At 37.0% G+C, this 20,846-nt stretch overlaps 1 protein-coding gene across 6 annotated transcripts in view; it reads right to left on the bottom strand.

Moving 5' to 3' along the window:
- LOC111569679 (kelch-like protein 29) overlaps window positions 1-20,846 on the bottom strand; it is a 339,950-nt gene that overhangs the window by 18,741 nt on the left and 300,363 nt on the right. For all 6 annotated transcript variants that reach the window (XM_055016003.1, XM_055016000.1, XM_055016002.1 and 3 more), the window contains one exon: window positions 10,201-10,394. In XM_055016003.1, the coding sequence (XP_054871978.1) occupies window positions 10,201-10,394 (194 nt within the window). The remainder of the gene's footprint in view (window positions 1-10,200; window positions 10,395-20,846) is intronic.

Below are 20,846 nucleotides of genomic sequence, written 5' to 3'. Positions count from 1 at the left end.
CTTCAGTGTCATTCATTGATGTTAAAGTGCAGTTTTTCAAATGTTTGTTGCACATGATCCCGACCAAAGCAGTCCAGGTGGAAGACGATGTGAAGAGAAAGCTCCAGAGGATGAATATCACACATTTACATTGGAAATTAATGTCCTTTAATTAGACATTGTCATGCAAAATTTGGATTTCCCTTTAATGACGTTCAAATCTTTGTTGTTTTGTTGATGTTGGTTTCTAAATGTTTTTTGACACTCGGCCCCAAAGATTAAAACCTTCTACGGCTCACAAGCTGCAACAATTCACACATTATCAACTATCTTTCTGACTAAACTAAGATAAAAAGTGAAAAACTGCCTGATACCTGCATCATGAATGTAAATCTTTTTGGTTTTTATGACAGTAAACTGAATATACTTGGGTTTGACATTTTATAAACCAAAACAAGAAATGAATTAGTGGAGAAAACAATCAACAGATTAATGGACAAAGGAAATGTGTTTTCCAACATATATGGCTGAATTACTCCAACATTACAAGATACATACAAATTTAAATTCTATTTTATTTATATAATGCCAGTTACAGGTCAAATTGTCTCAAGACGCTTTATATTTTTTTGTCATACTTAAAATATGACAAAGTAAGAAATTTAAAGCTCTTGACTAATCCAATTTATTACTTGGTTTTTAAGAGATTAATCGACAAATAACTTTCTCCACTAAAACTAATAAACATGAGGTCAAATAGAAGGAAGAGTTTTAAATACTGCAGTCCCATGACGACAAAAATAAAGTTTGTCAACAAAAAGTAAATCTGCTGGTGGATTCCATTAAAGTCCTAATAAATGATAATAAAGTGTGATACTAAAGGTTTGTGGTGCTAAAAATGTCCAAGTAAAGATATGAAGTTGAACATGTGGATGGAGGTTGATAAAAGTTGACCTCCCTTCATTTCTCTGGAGCAACTCCATGGATTTTATGGATGGTGGTTAAAGACCTGCTCTTCTAGTGGTCTTCCTTCTAGTCGCTGTAAAAAGTCAGTCCATCCTGGCCGACTTCAACACCTCTTCATGACAACTTGTTCTGCCTCTGACCTCGTGGAAACTCCAGAAACTCGGGAAAACCCGTGGAGACTCGAAGAACTCGTGGAGACTCGAAAAACTCGTCGGGCGGGGGAAGGTGTGGTGGGTGGTGGGGGGAGGCGGGGGACTAGAGGGGGGAGGCCGCCACCCAGCTCCCCGCCTACTCTCCGCCCTGACTCCACCCAGACTCCGCCTTGGCTCCGCCCATGTGGTCACTTGAGGAACTACGATGCCAAAGGGACGACGAATTTATTTCTTTGTATCTGATCTGTAGCTCAGTGAGTTAAGGATTTGCCTATGGAGCTGCAGGTCGCTGGTTCAAGACCAGACCCTTCTTAAGTTTTATCAAAATCCTGACAAAGACAAAGAAAGAAAACTGCCGGTGGTGGGTCTTGAACCTGCGACCTTCCACTTGGTAGTCCTCTTCTTATCCTCCTGAGCTACTCGCTCAGATACTAATTCTTCTTTTTTTTGCGCATTTATCATCTATTTTTTGTCGTTTTCGAGTTTTTTTTTTACTTGAGTCTCGACTCGACCGTTTTTCTCAGGAGGTGGGACTTCAGCCTTTGTGCTGGAGGGTGGAACCCTCAGTTCCAAGACTTTCCAAAGCCTCCACACCTCCCGAGTCCTCAGGACCTGAGCTTTCACACAGTCTGAGGGATGACATTTTCTAAGTCCCACAGTAGTTCTCTGTTAGTTTGAACCTTCAGACAGTCCAAGGACTGAAATCTTCTCAGCTCCTGAGTAGTTCTCTGTTAGTTTGAACCTTCAGACACTCCAAGGACTGAAACCCTCTAAGTTCCTGAGTAGTTCTCTGTTAGTCTGAACCTTTAGACAGTCTGAGGACTGAAATTTTAGAAGTTTCTCAGTACTTCTCTGTTAGTTTGAACTTTCTGGTTAACAGAAGCCTTAAAACTTGTGACCATGAGTCTTGATTTCACATTTAGACCATCCATCTGAGTTCTTCTCAGACCTTCACCTGTGGGTTTTTTAGAAATCCTTAACAAACTTTGATTCTCTTCACTGAACAGTAAAGTTTGTGGAGATCAGAAGGTAACATTAGTTTGATCAATGCCTTCAACTACTAGTAGACTTTATCTGGAAAGTAGTTTTCTTAAATGAGTTCTTAGTAAATCTGTCCACAATTAAACCAAGAACATAGAAAGAGGAAATGTTTGAAGAAACAACTTGATGTTTTCATTTCAGACTAGAAAACACTTTGACCTTTATCTGTTTTTGCTCTTTTTCATTCTTTTATTGTCTCTTTTGTTTAATTTGATCTTCTAAAGTTTAACTGGTGTCTTTTCAAATGTTTTGTCTTTTGTTTGATTCTTCTTAAATTTTTAGTTTTGCTCTTTTCTCACCTTTTATTCTTTTCTAATGTCTGATTTGATTTCCAAATGTTTTGTCTTTTTAATGTTTAATTGTTTTTTCAAATGTTTTATCAGCTTGTTTGAGTTTTTTTCCTTTCCCAATATTTAATGTTTTGATTAAATCTTTAAGGTTTTTCTTTTTAAATGTTTTACCACCTTTTAATGTTTAATTTTCTTTTTAAATGCTTCATTGTATTTTCTGTTTAATACCTAGTTGAAGTTTTATTGTCTTTAAGATGTAATTTTCTAATGAAACATTTAATTTTTTAATTAAATGTTTTGTCTTTTTAAAGGTTTAATAATCTAATTAAATGTTTGGCATTTTTAAAAATGTTTAATATTCTTCTTGTTTAATTGTATTTTTTAAATGTTTAATGATGGATAATATTTTATCTGTAATTTTTAATATTTGTATTTTAAAAATTTTGTTTAATTTCATAATGACATGTATCTTGTTAAATTATATCATTCAATATTTTGTCTGTTTAATATCATTTAATTGTATTTAATGTTTAACTCTATTAAACTTCTGTTGTCACAATCATGAGTTAGTCAATTATTCAGTTTATCAATTCAACTTTATTTGTTTGGTACCTTTCACACAGATGACAAAACTAAACAAGCAAAGAGAAAAAGACTATGCTAAAACTATGATTAAAACTCAAAAACATAAAAAAAAAAAAAAAAAAAAAAGATTTAACATGGTAATAAAATATGTTGTGTCCAGGGGATGGAGGGAGTTTATTGAAATCTTCTTGGGCTCAAATGGTAAATCATTTAAAATATAAACTTGATATTCAGTCTAAGGAAACTGGAAACTGCAGAGTGACAGAAAAACCAACAATATCTCCTGTTTTCTCCTTTAATGAGTCGACTCTTCTTGTGCTTTCAGACCAAAGAACTACAGACTCTTCACAACCTGCTCAAACTCTTGGTACAGGACCTCACCACACGGGTCAAGAAGGTTTCCTTCTCATTTCTACTCTGAAGCTCACCTTCTCCTGCTCAAACTGCTGACAAATGTTTCTGCTGCTCTAAAGTCTGGTCTCCAGAACTTCCTAAAAACTCTCAAAGTCTCTTCTGCTGTAGGTTGCTTTGTAGAACTGTTCCAGAAAACCTCACTAAACCACATGGAGGGGCCTCAAGATAGTCGTCCAAATGAAACCATACAAAAACCAAACTAGCACAACCCAAACACTAAAGTCTCCTGCAGCCTACCAGAGAACCTCTGAGAACAGAGAATCAGGACAGGAACTCTTACCTTCTGGACAACCAACCTTCGTTCACAAACAAGAATACAGAATGTGTCTGACCAAAAACCTCTGAAGACTCACTACAGCCAAGATAAAGACACAACTCAGCTGCACCAAATCCACTAATCACTGCACACATTAGTACCATGTGCTAACTGTGGATAAAGAACCACATTTACCAAGACAACTATCCAGTACAAAGCCCTAAAACACACCAAGAAACACATTAAAGATGATTTTACTGCTTGAAGCTGCAAACCAACGCCTAAAGAACAAGCTAAAGCAATGGAGCCAAACCCGGTTCAGTGGTGGAGAAGCAGAGGAAATGTTTGTCTGCAGCTAAATAAAGCAGGAAGACACTGAGCTGCTCAGGTGTTCCTGATAACACCAAGCAGCCACCTGGACAGCCAATAGGAACACAGCTTCCTGGAAGTCCAGAGGGCTGGCTTAGTGAAGGAAATTTAGTTTAAAGTTGAAGCAGAAAGTTAACAAAGAAAGTTGAAAACCACCTTCTGATCCCTGAAATCTCTGAGTTTTCACACAAAGAACACCTGAACATGTCAAACTGGTTCCATAGTAGAACCATCATTGTAAAAACGTCATAGTATGATGTGTTGCTCAAAAAACATTAGGACCCGGCTGTCAGGGGACAAACATGTAAGAAACATGAGAACAGAGAGAACCCAACCAGTAGGTCACAGTTTATCATCCCCCAGTCATCTCCTGAAGTCCATATGGTGAGAGACATCAGTATCTGGTTGTTCATTTACCAGAGGATGCTTATAATCATGCTGATGTGGTCTGTACTCTACAGTGTTTTAGTGACTCAATAAATGCCTAAGTTGTTTTTTTAAATGCTTTTTAGTTTTTAATAAACATTTAACAGCCTATATGTAATCAATAAATGGCCTTTGCCTATCTTAAGAAAAACTCACTCAGAACTCTGATATGTTAACAGTACTAAATAAATCAATAAATACATGCATACACACAAAAATAAGTTAATACATTAACTGTGTTAAGATAAGATTTAGATTTTAAAAAAAGTTGTTTATGTTTTTGCAGAATCCAGTATTGCTCACTGGTTGGTCATTACATTTTATTAGTTTGATTTCACTGTTTAAAATGATGCCACCTCTTTTCAGACAGAACCTGTGATAATAAAACAATACAAAATTTTTAGTTCCGTGTTAATAAAGCACTTAAATCTTTAAGTATGGCTAAATGCTTTTTTCAAAATTAAATATATCACTCCTTAGGTGGTAGTGGCCCCAAGTTCAGTAAAGTTGGAAAGATATTCACAGATTCGGACTTCCAGCATCAATAACTCATTAGATATAGGTTGTCAAAACATAAACGGTGCCTCTTTCCCATTGTTGCAAGGCAGACAATGTGCTACAAGCCCAGTTTTATCAAAAGTAGCTGTCTTTCAAGCTACAGGAATAACATTGGTGTCTATGGAGTGAACAGGGTCCGTCTGCAATTTGCAAAACCTCTGCAACAGTAAAGAGAGACAAATATTCAATAACTTCACTCTTATACATTGTAGTGTCACTAAAATCACTGCAGCCTTCAACTGGCTCCTGTTGACAAAGTGTTTTAACAGAAATGTAAATGCTGTTATGTGATTTTTTTAATGAACCATGTAACTTGAATGGATGTGATGCTGGTGTGACCACAGTGCACACGTCTGATGTTGCTCACAGTGGTCCAAGGGACGCTCAGGGAGTTTGTGTGTTTGCTCAGACTCAGGAAAAATTAGAGGGAACATTGGCCACCACCGTGCTTCACATCATGATGCTGCCACCACCATGCTTCACATCATGATGCTGCCACCACCATGCTTCATATCATGATGATGCCTCCACCATCATGCTTCACATCATGATGCTGCCACCACCGTGCTTCACATCATGATGATGCCACCACCATGCTTAATATCATGATGATGCCTCCACCACCATGCTTCACATCATGATGATGCCACCACCATGCTTCATATCATGATGATGCCTCCACCACCAGGCTTCATATGATGATGCCTCCACCATGCTCCATAGTGAGGATGGTGTTTGTTTGCCAAGCATGGCATCTCGTCTGATGGCAAAAAAAAGCTACATTTTGGTCTCATCAAACCAAAGAACCTTCTTCTGGTGAACTCCAGTCCAGATTTAATACAACCTTTCGTCAACAGTAGTATTGCCTCTGCTTTCCGATAAAGCTGAAGCTTGTAACTGCTTGAGAGGATTCTTGGCTTGTCACTCAGTTTTTGTAAATGTGGGTGTTGTATTTATATGTAATGCACCTGAACTTTTAGGCTGCAAGAAATTCTCTTTAAAATAAACTTCAAAGCTTCTTTAGAACCGCCATAAGTCACTTGTTACAGCCAGAGGTGTTGAAAACGAACAAAAATGAATCCAAGGATACCCGTCAACACATGCTAGCATTGTAATTACCATGTATATAAAAGATGGACATAGCGATTGTGACTTCACCCACAGCTTTGTGGACATAAAATACTATTAATTAGTAAATATCATGAATAAAATACCTTGTTTTTACATATTTATATTGTTTGAGGCATCCACTGAACACTAGATTCCACTTTTGCTTGTCCTATTTATCACCGGAGGTCACTCTCAATGTACTTATAAATACAGGGATGGGCAACAATTTCAAAAGGAGGGACACACGTGCACCAACATGCACTAACATGCACGTATGGGTAGACTGGTTACAAAAGTGTAACACATAAAAGGTTGGATTACAACACACAGTATGCAAAGCTTGGCTTCATTCTCTGCTAATGATGCCACACCACCAGAACTTTACAAGATAGCTGTTTGCTGCTATGTTAATGCCATATTTATGTTAGAAATCTTGCATGTTGCACCTTTAAATGATCACTTCTGCATTTCTGGAGACATGCTCATTATTCGAGTAAGATGAGAAGATCAGCAGCCCTCTCTCCTCTCCGGATGCTAAAAGTGAGGCTGCAGCTCGTTAGCTTGGATTAGCTCACAGACTGGAAACCGCTAGCCCGGCTGTGGCTGAAGGTAACACTCTCTGCCCCTTTAGCGCTTCTAAATCTCACTAATTAACAAGTTGTACCTCGCTTGTTTAATCCACACAAAAAAACTGAAAGTGTGAAAATGACAATAAGAGTTACGTTGACGGCGAGTTCTCGGCCTGGATCGGGAACTTTGAAGTCTCCTGTAGTTGCCTGAGAACCGCTCTTCTCTGACAAACAGTGTGATCCACAATCCTCCTCAATAACCCCGGCATCAATGCTCGTATCTAACTCTTTCCACAATGTGTCAAGTTATTGTTGCAACACAAAGAATTCATAGGCTGAGCTTACATACATATGTGTATTAGTGTTGTCCAAGCCTGAAACCAACAAACAGCTCCAATTAATAGGAATCATTATGGCGCCGCACCTTTCAAGGATGATTATTTGTGGAAAAAAAACTACCAGTGGATAAGACTGAGAACACATCTGCCAGTGTTTTGAATCATAGAGTTGTACGCTGTGTTTTTCCTACTACCTTGGAGTTATGGCAGCCTGGTTAAAGCAGTTTTTTTTTTTTCAGATTCTGTGTCCTTCACGGGTCCCCAGAGGCTCTGACTTGGAATGTGGCTGCAGGTTTGTACAGCGAATAACTACACAGTTTGGCCAATAACATGTCAGAAGCTGTTGTTGGACCCACCTATCACTTCAGCGATGGTCTTCTCATTATAACGACAGAGCAATAACGTGGGAAGAAGGGGACTAATGGAAAATAGTGAGTGGGATGATAATAAGGATAAGAAGAAAACAATAGGAGTGGAAAAGGTCAAGCGCTGACCACTGAATTTTCTGTTGCCATGGGCGAGGCTCAACTTTTCACTGAAATAAGCTCCAATACTGAGGATTGAAATTATACACAGAAATCTTTTTACACTGTTTGTTTTATGTCGTGAAAGGGCAGAATGTAGCACTGAGGGGGCTCCACATGAAATGTTAAAAACTACAAAACACAGTCAATAAACGCACCACATACACGAATGATACCTTCACTGCACTGTAAAAAAGAACATTTTTAGCAGTTTTTAAATGTAGGATTTTCCCTGTTTCGCTAAATTACAACTCATAACTGGGACAAACAGAAAAAAGTCATATTTTACACATTAACTGTAAAAAATATACATATATTTACTGTATTTAAATCAACTAAAAATATCATTATTTTACAGATATGTGCCATTATTTGAAAGAAAAAATTGTAAATCAAGAGTTGAACAATGGTAAACAACGGTATTAATTTACTTGTTGACTTTAAAAAACAGGCTGAAAATAATGTCCACATCAAAAATCTCTATTTTTGTAAGTACTAATTTGTTCTTTTGCACTGTTTTGCAGCAAACGTTGTATTTAAATCTGCAAAAAAATGTTGTTTTACAGATATCTGTACATGTCTGAAGAAAAAAAATATCTAAAAAAATATGTATATTGAGGACTGAAAATGATAAATATTTTTTTATTTTTTACATTTTTTTTAACAGATTTTCTTAGTTTTACTTACAGAGCAAACAATATTTATTATTTTTAATTAATTTTACACTACATGTTGAAATAATAGTCACATCAAAAGTTAGTATGGATAAATGACATTTTTTAAACTTATTTTACAGATTTCTACGGTTTTATTTAATCATAGATAATGTCTAGTAAAATCACAGAAAAACCCTATTAACTTACAGGTTAGTCTGTAAATAATAATAATTACACCAATAAATAATTAAAAATAATTAATTTTTACACAATGTATGACTGTAAAAAGACACTATTTTTCATGTATTTTAATCAGTTAAAATAGAATTTTACAAATATTTGTCATTTTTATAATCTTCATAGTTTTTTTCTACTAATTTCCTCTTTACAGTGTATCAATTTGTAGACCAAAGACCAGACATGAGGACAGATTAGCCGATGCTGTTTTCAGTCTAAAGTGATGCTCATGTGTGCTGCACATCTGTATTTCCTGTCAAAGCTTCCCCATTTCCTCGAGTTGCCTTTAAGTGTCTGATAAAATAAGATTCTCCTTGATGACGGGGGAGGAATAATTTCCGGTAATCACCCTGTAAATAACTGTACTGTATGTTGCCTTCACATGGCAATCAGGAGAAGTCAAGCACATCGTATAGAGGGGCCAATGCTCAAGTGTGAACCCTGCTGCTAGGCAACCAGGCGGCTATAATGGAGGCCCAGTGACACCTTGTTGCTCGCTAATGTGATAGGAAATGGCATGCGTGCATACGAATGGTTCAACTGATGTGTTGGTTTTATGGTGCCAACAAAAAGAAATCAGTCATACTGATGTGTTTTAACATCTTATAGCATTTCAAGCAATATTATTAATACCATTGGAATATTACTAATCATGTGCTGCATTTCATTTCATGTGCAATATCTTGTATTTTCATTTGCAACTCTGTTATTACATGTGCGATATTTCACTTTCATGTATAATATTGTCACTGTAATTTGCATTATTTCATTTTCACATCTCATTTTTCAGGTGCAGTGGAATGTTTAATTTTATTTTTTCATTACTATGTGTGATGTTTCTCATTACTACTGTATAATTGCCAGCATTACTTCTTACTCCTGTATTCTTGCCTGATTATAGCTCACTTATTTCAGTATTGTATTTCTAGTTTTTAGGTACTGCAGTTGTTATGTTCTTTCTGAGCAATATCTGGCACAAGACTTTCTGTCAGCATTACCACATTTTTATCTAATCCCATCTTAATTTAGATGATGAGCAAGTAATTCTCCATCAAATCCAGAAATGTGAAGGTACAGTGAGGGAAAAACAGACGACACATGTGGGTTTAAAGTGGAAGCAGCTCCATCATGAGACAATGAGACATGAATTTAACTAAAACTGTTTGTATGATGTTCACAAAGCAACCATCAGGCATCAAACATTTAAGAGTCTTTTCGGGAGGATAGGAACTAGAAATTGTCTGTGAATTCAAATATCTTGGTGTGACTCTTGATTCCACACTGTGTTTCAAAAGAAAATGTATTGTGTCCTATTGTCTTTTTATTGTAACTATTGCCCTTTTATTGTGATTATTGCCCTTTTATTGTGATTTATTGTCCTTTTATTATTTATTGTCTTTTTATTTTGACTATTGTCCTTTTATTGTGACCTATTGTCTTTTTATTGTTATTTATTGTCTTTTTATTGTGACTATTGTCCTTTTACTCTGACCTATCATCCTATGTTTCACTGTTATGTATTTTTTTACCTGCCTAAGGACTGCGGATGTAAATTAGCATTGTTGGTACAATTTGGCATACTTATGTCTATTGCTGTCTAAATTGATGTTCATTAATGCACTGTCCCTATCAAATACATAAACAAAGGTGAAGCTAGCAATGGAAATGCAACATCTCCTCACTTTGTGAAATCTCTGACAGTAACAGTAAATGTTGTTGCTTTGTCTCACCTATCATGGGCGATTCGATGAAGCTCCAGGTGTTGCTCTGCGGTACGTAGGACTGCAGGACGCCCGCCGAGCGTCCGGCCTCGTTCACGCCTCCGAACACGTAGACCTTCCCCCCACACACCGTCGCTGCTGCCGAGTGGACCGGCTTGGGAAGAGGAGAAACCGTCTCCCACTGGTTGGTTATGGTGTCGTACCTGCACAGAAATATATATATATATATATATATATTTTTTAGACGTTTTTGACCTTTAAGGTTTCACTTCTAATTGTAAATTCCAACCTTGCAGGGCTTGGAGAGAAAAGAACATTCAGGTCAAAGTTCAGGCTTGGCGGATAAGTAAAGTCATGACCCCACTTCCATTAAACAGCTCCAGGAGAAGCCTAATGATTCATAAGCTGCTCTAACACCCAGCAGTCAGTCATTTACTCTCTCTCTCTCACACACACACAACAGTTTACAGAAACACTGATTTGAAAGTTCCCACTGCTCTGAATTCACAGTGAAACGCTCATTTTGGCTGCAGGGCTGACAGATATAATTAGCAGAATGCCTACACCACCAGGGAAGATGAAAAAGACCAACCATTACGTACAATGACAGCAATTAAAGCAATTACACAAAACAACATATGTTGGGAACTACAAGCCATTAGTCTCTGGAGTTTGGGCTGCATGTCAGCGCCGAGCTTTGGACCTTTCTCTCTGAGCGATCTTTGGCAGACACTTCCAACGTCGAGCCTAAAACTCAGCCGACCCAAAACCAGGCAGATGAAAGAGCCGACACCACGGGAGGATTCAGAACATAACACGATGTTTTATGGATTATTTGAGAGAGAAATTATGTAGATTAAGGACTGAAATGAGGGAATTAATTAAGATATGATTTTCCCTGTTTTGTTAAATTACAGATAATATCTAGTAAGATCACAGAATGAAACTATTAGTTTACAAGTCAGCTGTGAAATTTGCATTTTTAAATAATAGCAAGTGATTCTTTAACAGTGTATGAGATGATATATTTCTTTTTATATTACTTTAACTACAGATAATAACTGGTAAAATCATAGAAAAAACACAGATAAATCTGCATATTATTCACAAAAACAGGCCCAAACTGTACATAATGTTCACATCAAAAATCTGCATTTTTTAAAATTTGTTTTTGCAAATGGTAATTTATTCTTTTACAATGCATGTTTGTTAAATTACACTTTTTTTCCTTTTTTTAAAATTGCATTTAAATTGGCAGTTTTTCTTTATTTTCCACATATTTGCCATTACTTAAAAGACAATTATGTATATTCAGGATATATAGATTCTTTTTTTACTAAATTAGAATTTGTTTGTCAGCAAAAACTATAATCATTTTACAGATATTTTCTGTTATTTGAAAGAAAAAAAATAGTATATTAGGGGTTGAACAATATTAAATATTTATTTATTCAATGGTTATTTTATCATTTTTAATGTTTAGTGAAATTACAGGTAATATCTAGTAAAACTGACCAGAAAAAATATTGTCCACATGAAAAATGTGAATTTTTTTAAAATGGTAATTTCTTCTTTTCCAATGTTTGACAGCAAAATTAGAGATATTTGTAATTGTTTGAAGAAATGTTATGTTTATTGAGGATTGAAATATGGTTTAAAAGGTGTTATTTTAAAGATTCTTCTTTTAAGAATAAATTACAGATAATAATTATTTTTTCAGATTTTCTGTTTTCCCCCACAGAAAAAAGGATTAAATTACATACAAACATTTGCTGTTTTTTAGAAAGAAAAACTGTACATTAAGAACAGAAAAATAGTGAATCATTTTTTCCAACAGTCATTTTAATCACAGAAACTAAGTATAATATGACAAGTTGAAAAAAAATAAATGGAAAAAAAGGAAAAAAGTTAGGATTTTACAGATATTATACAACAGTATATTTGCAATATACTAAGGATTGAAAAATGGCAAATTTTTTCCTGATTTTCTCAGTTTTACTCATAGAAAAACATAAGAAATTACATGTTTACTGTAAAAAAAAAAAGATCAAAACAGTAAATATTGTAGACATCAAACGTTTTTATAAATGTTAATTTGCCTAAAACCAGGCAGATAAAAGGTGCCGACACAATGAGCTGGATTAGAGGGGACTGTGTCCTTGTCAGAGGTTGAGTGTTTGTATATTTCCTACATTTGAATTTGTGTTCGGTGTTTGCTTCAACCCGTGTTTGTTTATCTCCACTTGCGGTTCCATTAGCGCTGTGTGTTAGCGCTGTGTGTTAGCGCTGTGTGTTAGCGCTGTGTGTTAGCGCTGTGTGTTAGCGCTGTGTGTTAGCGCTGTAATCCGGTGTCTGCGGGCCGCTGATCAAAGCAGCGGCGCCGACAGCCTTCCAGCTGGAGGAGGCCTCATTAAGGAGGCGCCAACAGATCCAGGATCTATGATTAAAACACGCATCCATTCAGACTAAAGCGAGCCTGCTTAATCAAGGTTGCGTCTTTGTTGTAAAAGAAAAACACCTTTGTGTTAAAAAAAAAAACTGTAGCCAACATCCCCAAGAGGGTTGCTTTAAAAAAAAAAGAAAACACTACTTAAAAGCGATTTTTAACTCGTATTTTTACAGCGAGGTCGAGTGCACAGGTGTCTTACAAGATGCCGGTTAAATACATACAGGTTGGCGAAGGTGTTTTTTTCAGAGCAGAGATGCTTTACTGCAGCAGCTCCTGTGGCATTTGAAGTCAGGCTGAATTTAAATGACACCTGGAAGCACTTATTGCATCCACCTTCCTGCGAGGAGGCTGTTAGATAAAGTGCGGGAGGAAGATGGGCGAATTAGCCTTTGGGAATATTCTGTTAGGGGTCTGATAATGTCCTTGGCAACAGCTGCTGAGGGGGGGACGGCTTTAAATCGACTGTCAGTCTGAGAAAGTGGCGACACAGAAGCCACTCCAGGAAAGGTGGACTCGAAACACTCGAGAGTGCCAATTAGCGCTGTTCAAACAAGACACACACAGCAGCAGAGTCGGGTTGAGTAACTGAGTCCTGCTGAGAGAAGAAGGACGAACACGTGTCTCGTTCTCCAGCGGATGTAATTACCCCTCGGACCACATCGGGAGGAGGTTCATAAATTTTAGGGTCAGGCGCTGCTGAATGATGCTGATTACGGGATCGACAAAAGTCCAACGGGACGGCAGCAAACAGCTGCTCGTGATGAGGGAAGATTTAAGAGAAAACACTCAGTTCTGCACAGTAATGCATAATCGTTGCCAACTTTACAACTTATTACAGACAAATTTACAAGGTTCTCCTGCACAGTTGCAATGTCTGGTGCATCCAAATGAGTTTTTAGCCAACACCAAATTGAGAATAAAAGAAAATATGTGCTTTTTTTTTAACCTATTTTATTAACTTATTTTTATTTTTTATTTTTGAAAATATTTACAAAAATTTTCTTGCCAAATCGGGGGGATTTAAAAAAAAAAAATTTTAAGGGAAATTTTTAAGGAATTATTGGAATTTTCTTCCTGAAGGTTTGCCAAATTTTCAGAAATTTGGGGAATTTTTTTGCTGAATTTTTGGATTTTTTTCAGACAAGGAAACTATTTTTTGGTGCCCATCAATGAAGACAGCAGGAGGGTTAATTGAAGCTTCATTTCACCAAGCACAGTGGAAGGTTTTTGTTAAGCAAATGGTGAAAAATGACAAGAATATGCATAGATTTCTGTCAAATATTTACTGTCATGCTTAGTCCTTCCTCAAAAACCCATTCAGAGTCAAGAAAAACCCAAAGTTAGTGCAGTTAGTGTTTGGCTGCTAAAGAGGCAGATATCTTCCTCTGGGAAAACATTATTTCAGCTATAAAATGGGAATTAAACATTTATGCAACCATATACAGTGAAGCCCAAAATCATTTCTACTCATGCCAAGTTTTGATTTGTAGGGATTTAGGGCTTTTCTGTTTGGAACCGAAATAAACAAGCTATAAAAGACAGACACTGTGTAACAGATGTCTATATAAATTCTATCTATCTCGTTGGGTTCATTTTTATATTTTTGCTAAAAATGCCATGTCCAACATTATGTCTCATTAATCAACAGCAAAGCCTTCATTTGCCACCACATCAATCAAACTGTTCTTTTAACTGCTAACAATCTTCTTCAATGTCTCTACAGGGATTTTATTATGCTTTGTGTCAATCTCTTTGAGGTTTAAAGGCTTCCTTGCCATCCTTCTGGTCTTCAGTTCCTCCACAGATTCTCAATAATAATCAAGTATGGACTCCAACATCATACTGTTTTCTGGTAACCATTTCTTCACCACTTTGGTGATATGTTTCACATCAGTATCTTGTTAGAGGCTCCAATCTTGCGCAAGGACAAGTTTTTCTGAAGAATCCTAATGTTCTCTTTTCTTACTATGACAACGTTTCCTGATGCACTGGCTGGGAGTGTTGAGGTTCCTGTGTCCAAACAATTCTATTTTCACCTCTTCTGACCACAGAACTGGTAACCAGAACCTTCTTTTTTTGTCCAGCTGACCTTTTCTGTTAATGTCTTGGAGAATTGGCGTCCTCGTTGGTTGGTGTCCATGGAGACCAGCCTTGCTATCAGAACTGCTCATACTCATCAGGATGCTCTTGGTAGCGATCCCTTGATTCTTCTACCATCCTTGCAAGTGCAGGGGTCACTTTTATCTTCCCACCAGCCCTTTGAGATTCTTCATAGTGTGGTACTTCCTGTATTTTTTGATGCTACTTTGCACTTGATGATACTTTGCACTGTGGCCACTGGCACTTGGAAACTCTTAGATAAGACTTTAAAGGCTTTTCCTGTCTCCTGAGCAGCCACAAAGCGAAAACTCTCTGAATGATGGAACCTAATAGCAAACTCTCTAAGTTCTTTGGTTTTAGCCATGACTTCCAATTGAATAGCAATTGAGTAAACAACTACTCCATCAGCTGTTCTTAGTTTATGTTGCAAGACCATTTGGATTGCAAAACAGCTGCAATTTCTGAAAGAAATATGAAATCTCAAGGGGTATGAATCCTTCTGGACATGGCATTAAGGCATTAAGATGTATCATTAACATCTCTAACATCATGTCTTACCATCCTTTGTCACTTGTTTATTCCAGCCAGAGAGATCAAAAACATCGGCTTGGCTGTTATTAATTTGGGGATTAGCTGTATTCTTATATTTTCCACTCAACAACTCAGACTGTGCTTGTAGTTTGATGAAAACATCACATTTTGACTGTTGCATCTTTATATTCTGATAGATGTCTGGAAATTCAGAATATCATCCATTTGCCCACTTCAAAGCAGCGGTCAAAGAAAAAAGCAAAAACACAGAAATCTCTTGTGTTAAATAAGCGGCCCCAGTCTAACTCTATTACATGATAACGTGCTCGTGTCTCTTTTGAGATCAGTGAAATGAGCTTTTAAGGCCCATTAATGTAAACACTGTGTGGCTATCAGCCGGTCAAAAGGGTCAGGAGTTGTGATCAAGACGAACACGTGCAGGTCAAAAGAAACTCAGCGTCTCTAAACGTCTCTGAGGTCACAAATGTGATTGAATTCATTACGGCGTGCGATTCACCATCAAGCATTTAAGATGAACCGTGACATTCGGACTGACACGAAATAGACTTGGAGTGGGCGTATGTGCTTCGATTATCACTGCGAGGCAAAAGGAGTCGTAGGAAAAAAGACTCTGCAGAAAAGCAAAGACTGTATCTGTCCTTCTTTTGCCTCTGAAACTCTGATTTTTCATTGTCACTAAGACACTGTAGGAGTTTACCCATCAACATGTTGCTCTGCATTGGTGTTTTTTTTTTTTTAAGTGTTTATACACAAAGCCTGATCGCTGCATGAAGCCATGTAATCGTCTGTAGCTCCTGACAGGGCTTGTTTCATCATGCAGGGACAATCATCTCTAAAATGCAGCTGCGGGGTTACAGTGAGGCAAACAATGCAGGATTGTGTTCCTTTATGTCGGCTGAGAGACAGAAAGAAAGACTGATGGGAAGCTGAGAAAGAGATTTTGAATGAAGCAAACATGCCAGACTTTCAATTAGACTCGCCTCTGAATATGCAATCTGGATAAAAAACATGTTAATGCTTGCAGCGACATGTCGACAAATCTCAATTATAATTCATTGCCAGCCAGGTGTAAGGCAAACCCACACAGAGCAGACGTCAGAGCACCAGCTAAAGCCTCCAAGGCCTTTGTTCTGCCATGACCAGACGGGCTAAGAAGCATAATGTCGGGGAACAACAGGTGAAATTGGACTGTTGCCGTGGAAAATATGCAGTCGCACCTGCCATGTTTGTTTATGTTGACAGCAGACGGATTTGCTGTTTTCTCCACCTGCTTGCCTGCTCCGCTCACTGCATCTGAAGATTTACATCCAACCTCAATGTATCAGTCTGCAATGTATAGAGGGAATGACAGACGGGTGACAAATTAAAGGAAAAAAACTGCATAAATGAGCGGAGAAACGACTGCAGATGCTTCGACGCAGGTGCAAAATGAGGTACAATTAAGCAATTAATATCCAATCAGGCTCTGTGGCATGTTATAAAGATGCCGAGTAGTAGATTTTGTATCAAGAGAGCAAAAGGAGAAGAACTAAATGGCTTTAAAGGAGGGTTTATTGTTGCGGCACAGATGGCAGGAGCTTCAGTCACAAAGACAGTCAGCTGTCTTCAGCTGGAACAGTGCAGGAAGAGACATCTGGATTTAGATTTAAGGCAAAGGCATCAGTAAACAGGCTTAAAGATTGTGGACAACAGTATATATTTAAGATAAGATGAGATGGGCTGTTTTGGTCCTTCACATTAAATTTACACGTTACAGCAGCTTGATGAAAAATAAGCATATTGAACAACTATACAAAAAAATACAACTAGAATAGAGATAAAAATAGGAGTAATAATAGAATATGTACTCCTTTTACATGTACAGATATGGCATAATGCAAAATTGTACCTAAATGAAATGAATGAAGTTATAAATATAATTTGTTATTGCGCTTGCAAAGTTGAAGTAGAAAAGCACACAACATGTTTTTGTAGAAATGCAGCATTTTTTTATTAGTTACTGATGATCAGAAATCATGGCAACATAGAATGTGGCCATTTAATACAGCTGTATCTACAAACAAAATGATCTTGTGCTGAGTACAGGCGTGTGTTATGCATGTGTATGTTATGTACGAACACCGAATTGCGTGACCTAAAAATGTAGCGGGCGGCGGGGATTGATGGGACTCAGAAACACCCCCACAGTTTAATCAATTGTTCCTTGTATCATTTACAATGGAAAAGTCCTGATAAGTCTGCAGCGGTTGATTTGTAGTAGGATCACAATCATATGACATAGTGTTCACTTGTTGTCATAGTTACAGTGACGCCGTGCCACTATCTCGCAATGACACAGAAATCTTAAACAAATCCCTGAAACCAGACTAAAAGCTGCATCACTGCCAAAATCTAATCAGTTGGTCTTTGTGTCATTTCTGACCTTCCCTGAAAATGTCATCCAAATCCGTTAGTCCGTTTTTGAGTAATGTTGTGCACAGAAAGACAGACAGACGGACAAACATAGGCCGATCACATAACTCTGCCAAGTTCATTTGCGGAGTAAAAAATCATAAAATGAATCTCAAATTTAAAGCACTGGTTTAACAAACAGCACGAATCCCTTCCAATCATGTTCAAACGTGTAAAAATACGGTTTTAATTAGAATTTTATTGAAAAATCCTCAAATCTATAAATATATAAATTCATTTTAAAAGACTAGCCTCTGCTTTCTACTACACCGCTGGTTTGTGCAATACAGGTTTCAAGTTTTCACATTATTCTGGTCTAAGTTGCCTTTTAGATGAGGATGATAAAGTCACTTAACTTCGGTTACTTGTTACTAGACGTTTTGCTTCTCTTTCAGTTGTTTCATGTTTCTTTGTTGTCATTTTGCATCTGTGGAAGTTTTGTGTCTCTTTTTGTGTCTATTTGTTGTAATATTGTGTTTCTTTGGGCTCATTTTACATCTGATTATGTTGCCTCATTATTTTACCTCTCATTATAAATGTTTTGTGTCTTTGAATTAACTTTCTGTCTACTTGTGGTTGTCTTAAATCACTCTGTAGTCATATTACATCTGTGCTCATTTCATAGTAGTGTCTAGTAGTAATAGTAGTAGTAGTAGTCTGTGTATCTTTATTGTAGTTTATGAGTGTTCTCTGTAAATTCTGGCCCTGTTATTTAGTTTTTTGTTTGCAGTGTTTGTATTGTTGCTTTGTTTCATTCTCTTTGTGGATGATTGTCTCTCCATAGCAGTCTTCTGTCACCTCGGAGTTGTCATTAATCTTTTTGTTGTTGTTTTATAACTCTTTATAGCTGCTTTGTGTCTCATTTTAGTTGTTTTGCAACTCTGTGTAATAATTTAGTCTCTCATTGTCATTGGTTTGTGTCTAATTGTAGTTTTGTATTTCTTTCAGTCATTTTGTGTCTTATTGTAGTCATTTTGTGTTTGATTGTAGTTGTTTTGCATCTCTTTGAAGCTGTTTTGTGTCTCGTGATTTTTTTTGCTGCTCTTTGTGGTCATTTTGCTTGTTGTAGTTGTTGTTTTGTATCTTACTGTAGTTGTTTAGCCTGTTGTAGATGTTTTGTGTCTGTTCTTTATTTCCTCTCTCATTGTAGCTGACTTGTGTCTGATTGTAGTTGATTTGTGTTTCACTGTAGTTGTTTTGTGTAACACTGTAGTTGTTTTGTGTCGATTTTGAGCCATTTTTTCTCTCATCGTCATTTTGTGTTTGACTGTAGGTGTTTTCTGTCTGACTGTATTTGTTTTGTGCGTCATTGTAGTTGTTCTGTGTTTCACTGTAGTTGTTTTGTGTCTATTTTTAGTCATTTTCTTTCTCATTGTTCATTTTGTATCTGATTGTTATTTTATGTCTCTTTATAGTTGGTTTGTGTCTATTGTTATAATTTTGGTTGTAACTGTAGTCATGTGTCTGAATAAAGTTGTTTTGAATGACTTTATAGTTGTGTTGTGTCTCTTTTTTGTAATTTTTTAAACTATGATGTTTTAGTGACGTATTGGACGACATACTAGACTATGACGTTTTTTGTCACATTTTGGACGACACACTAAACTATGACATTTTTCCCACATTTTTGACGACAAACTAACCTATGATATTTTTGTCACATTTTGGACGACATATTAACCTATGACATTTTTCCCACATTTTGGACGACATACTTTCTTGGTGACACTTTGGACGACATACTAAACTATGACATTTTTGTCATATTTTGGACGACATACTGAGTTATGATGTTCAGATGCCCATATAGCTCAATGGGTTAAGAAGATGACTCGTGCAAAGCTGGTCTCTGATGCAGCGGACCGGGTTCGATTCCCAGTGGTGGCACTTTTGCTGCATGACATTTTTGTCACATTTTGGACGACACACTAATCTATGACATTTTTCCCACATTTTTGACGACAAACTAACCTATGATATTTTTGTCACATTTTGGACGACATACTAACCTATGACATTTTTCCCACATATTGGACGACATACTAAACTATGACGTTCTTGGTGACACTTTGGACGACATACTAAACTATGACATTTTTATGACATTTTGGACAACATGCTAACCGATGACGTTTTTACCCCATTTAGGAAGACATACTGAACTACAACATTGGAGTGCCCGTATAGCTCAATGGGTTAAGTGGGTGACTCATGCACAGGGCTGGTGTCTGATGCAGCGGCCCGGGGTTCAATTCCCGGTCATGGCCCTTTTACTGCATGACATTTTTGTCACATTTTGGACGACATACTCTAAACTATGACATTTTTGTCACATTTTGGACGACATGCTAACTGATGACGTTTTTACCCCATTTAGGACAACATACTGAACGACGATATTCGGGCACCTGTATAGCTCAACAGGTTAAGCGGGCAACCCCTGTACAGGGCTGGTCTCTGATGCAGCTGCCCGGGATCAATTCCTGGTCGTGGCCCTTTGCTGCATGACATTTTTGTCACATTTTGGACAACATACTAAACTATGACGTGTTTCTGACATTTTGGTCAACATGCCAAACTATGAGTGTTTTTCACGGCCTCCTTTACATTATTTCATCATTTGGCATGTTTTCACAACATGTTTGAAAAATGGCATTTTTTTTCGACATAGTATAGTAAGGCGTTTTTTTTGCGCCAAAATTCATGATGATTTTTTTTTCAAAGAAAACCTTTCTGGAGTGTTTTTCACGGCCTCCTTTACATTATTTCATCATATGGCACGTTTTCACAACATGTTTGAAAAATGGCATTTTTTTTCGACATAGTATAGTAAGGCGTTTTTTTTGCGCCAAAATTCATGATGATTTTTTTTTCAAAGAAAACCTTTCTGGAGTGTTTTTCACGGCCTCCTTTACATTATTTCATCATATGGCATGTTTTTACAACATGTTTGAAAAATGGCATTTTTTTTCGACATAGTATAGTAAGGCGTTTTTTTTGCGCCAAAATTCATGATGATTTTTTTTTCAAAGAAAACCTTTCTGGAGTGTTTTTCACGGCCTCCTTTACATTATTTCATCATATGGCATGTTTTCACAACATG

This window comes from Amphiprion ocellaris, chromosome 12, assembly GCF_022539595.1.
Source record: "Amphiprion ocellaris isolate individual 3 ecotype Okinawa chromosome 12, ASM2253959v1, whole genome shotgun sequence".
Taxonomy (NCBI): domain Eukaryota; kingdom Metazoa; phylum Chordata; class Actinopteri; family Pomacentridae; genus Amphiprion; species Amphiprion ocellaris.
This window is presented reverse-complemented; position numbering and strand designations above follow the sequence as displayed.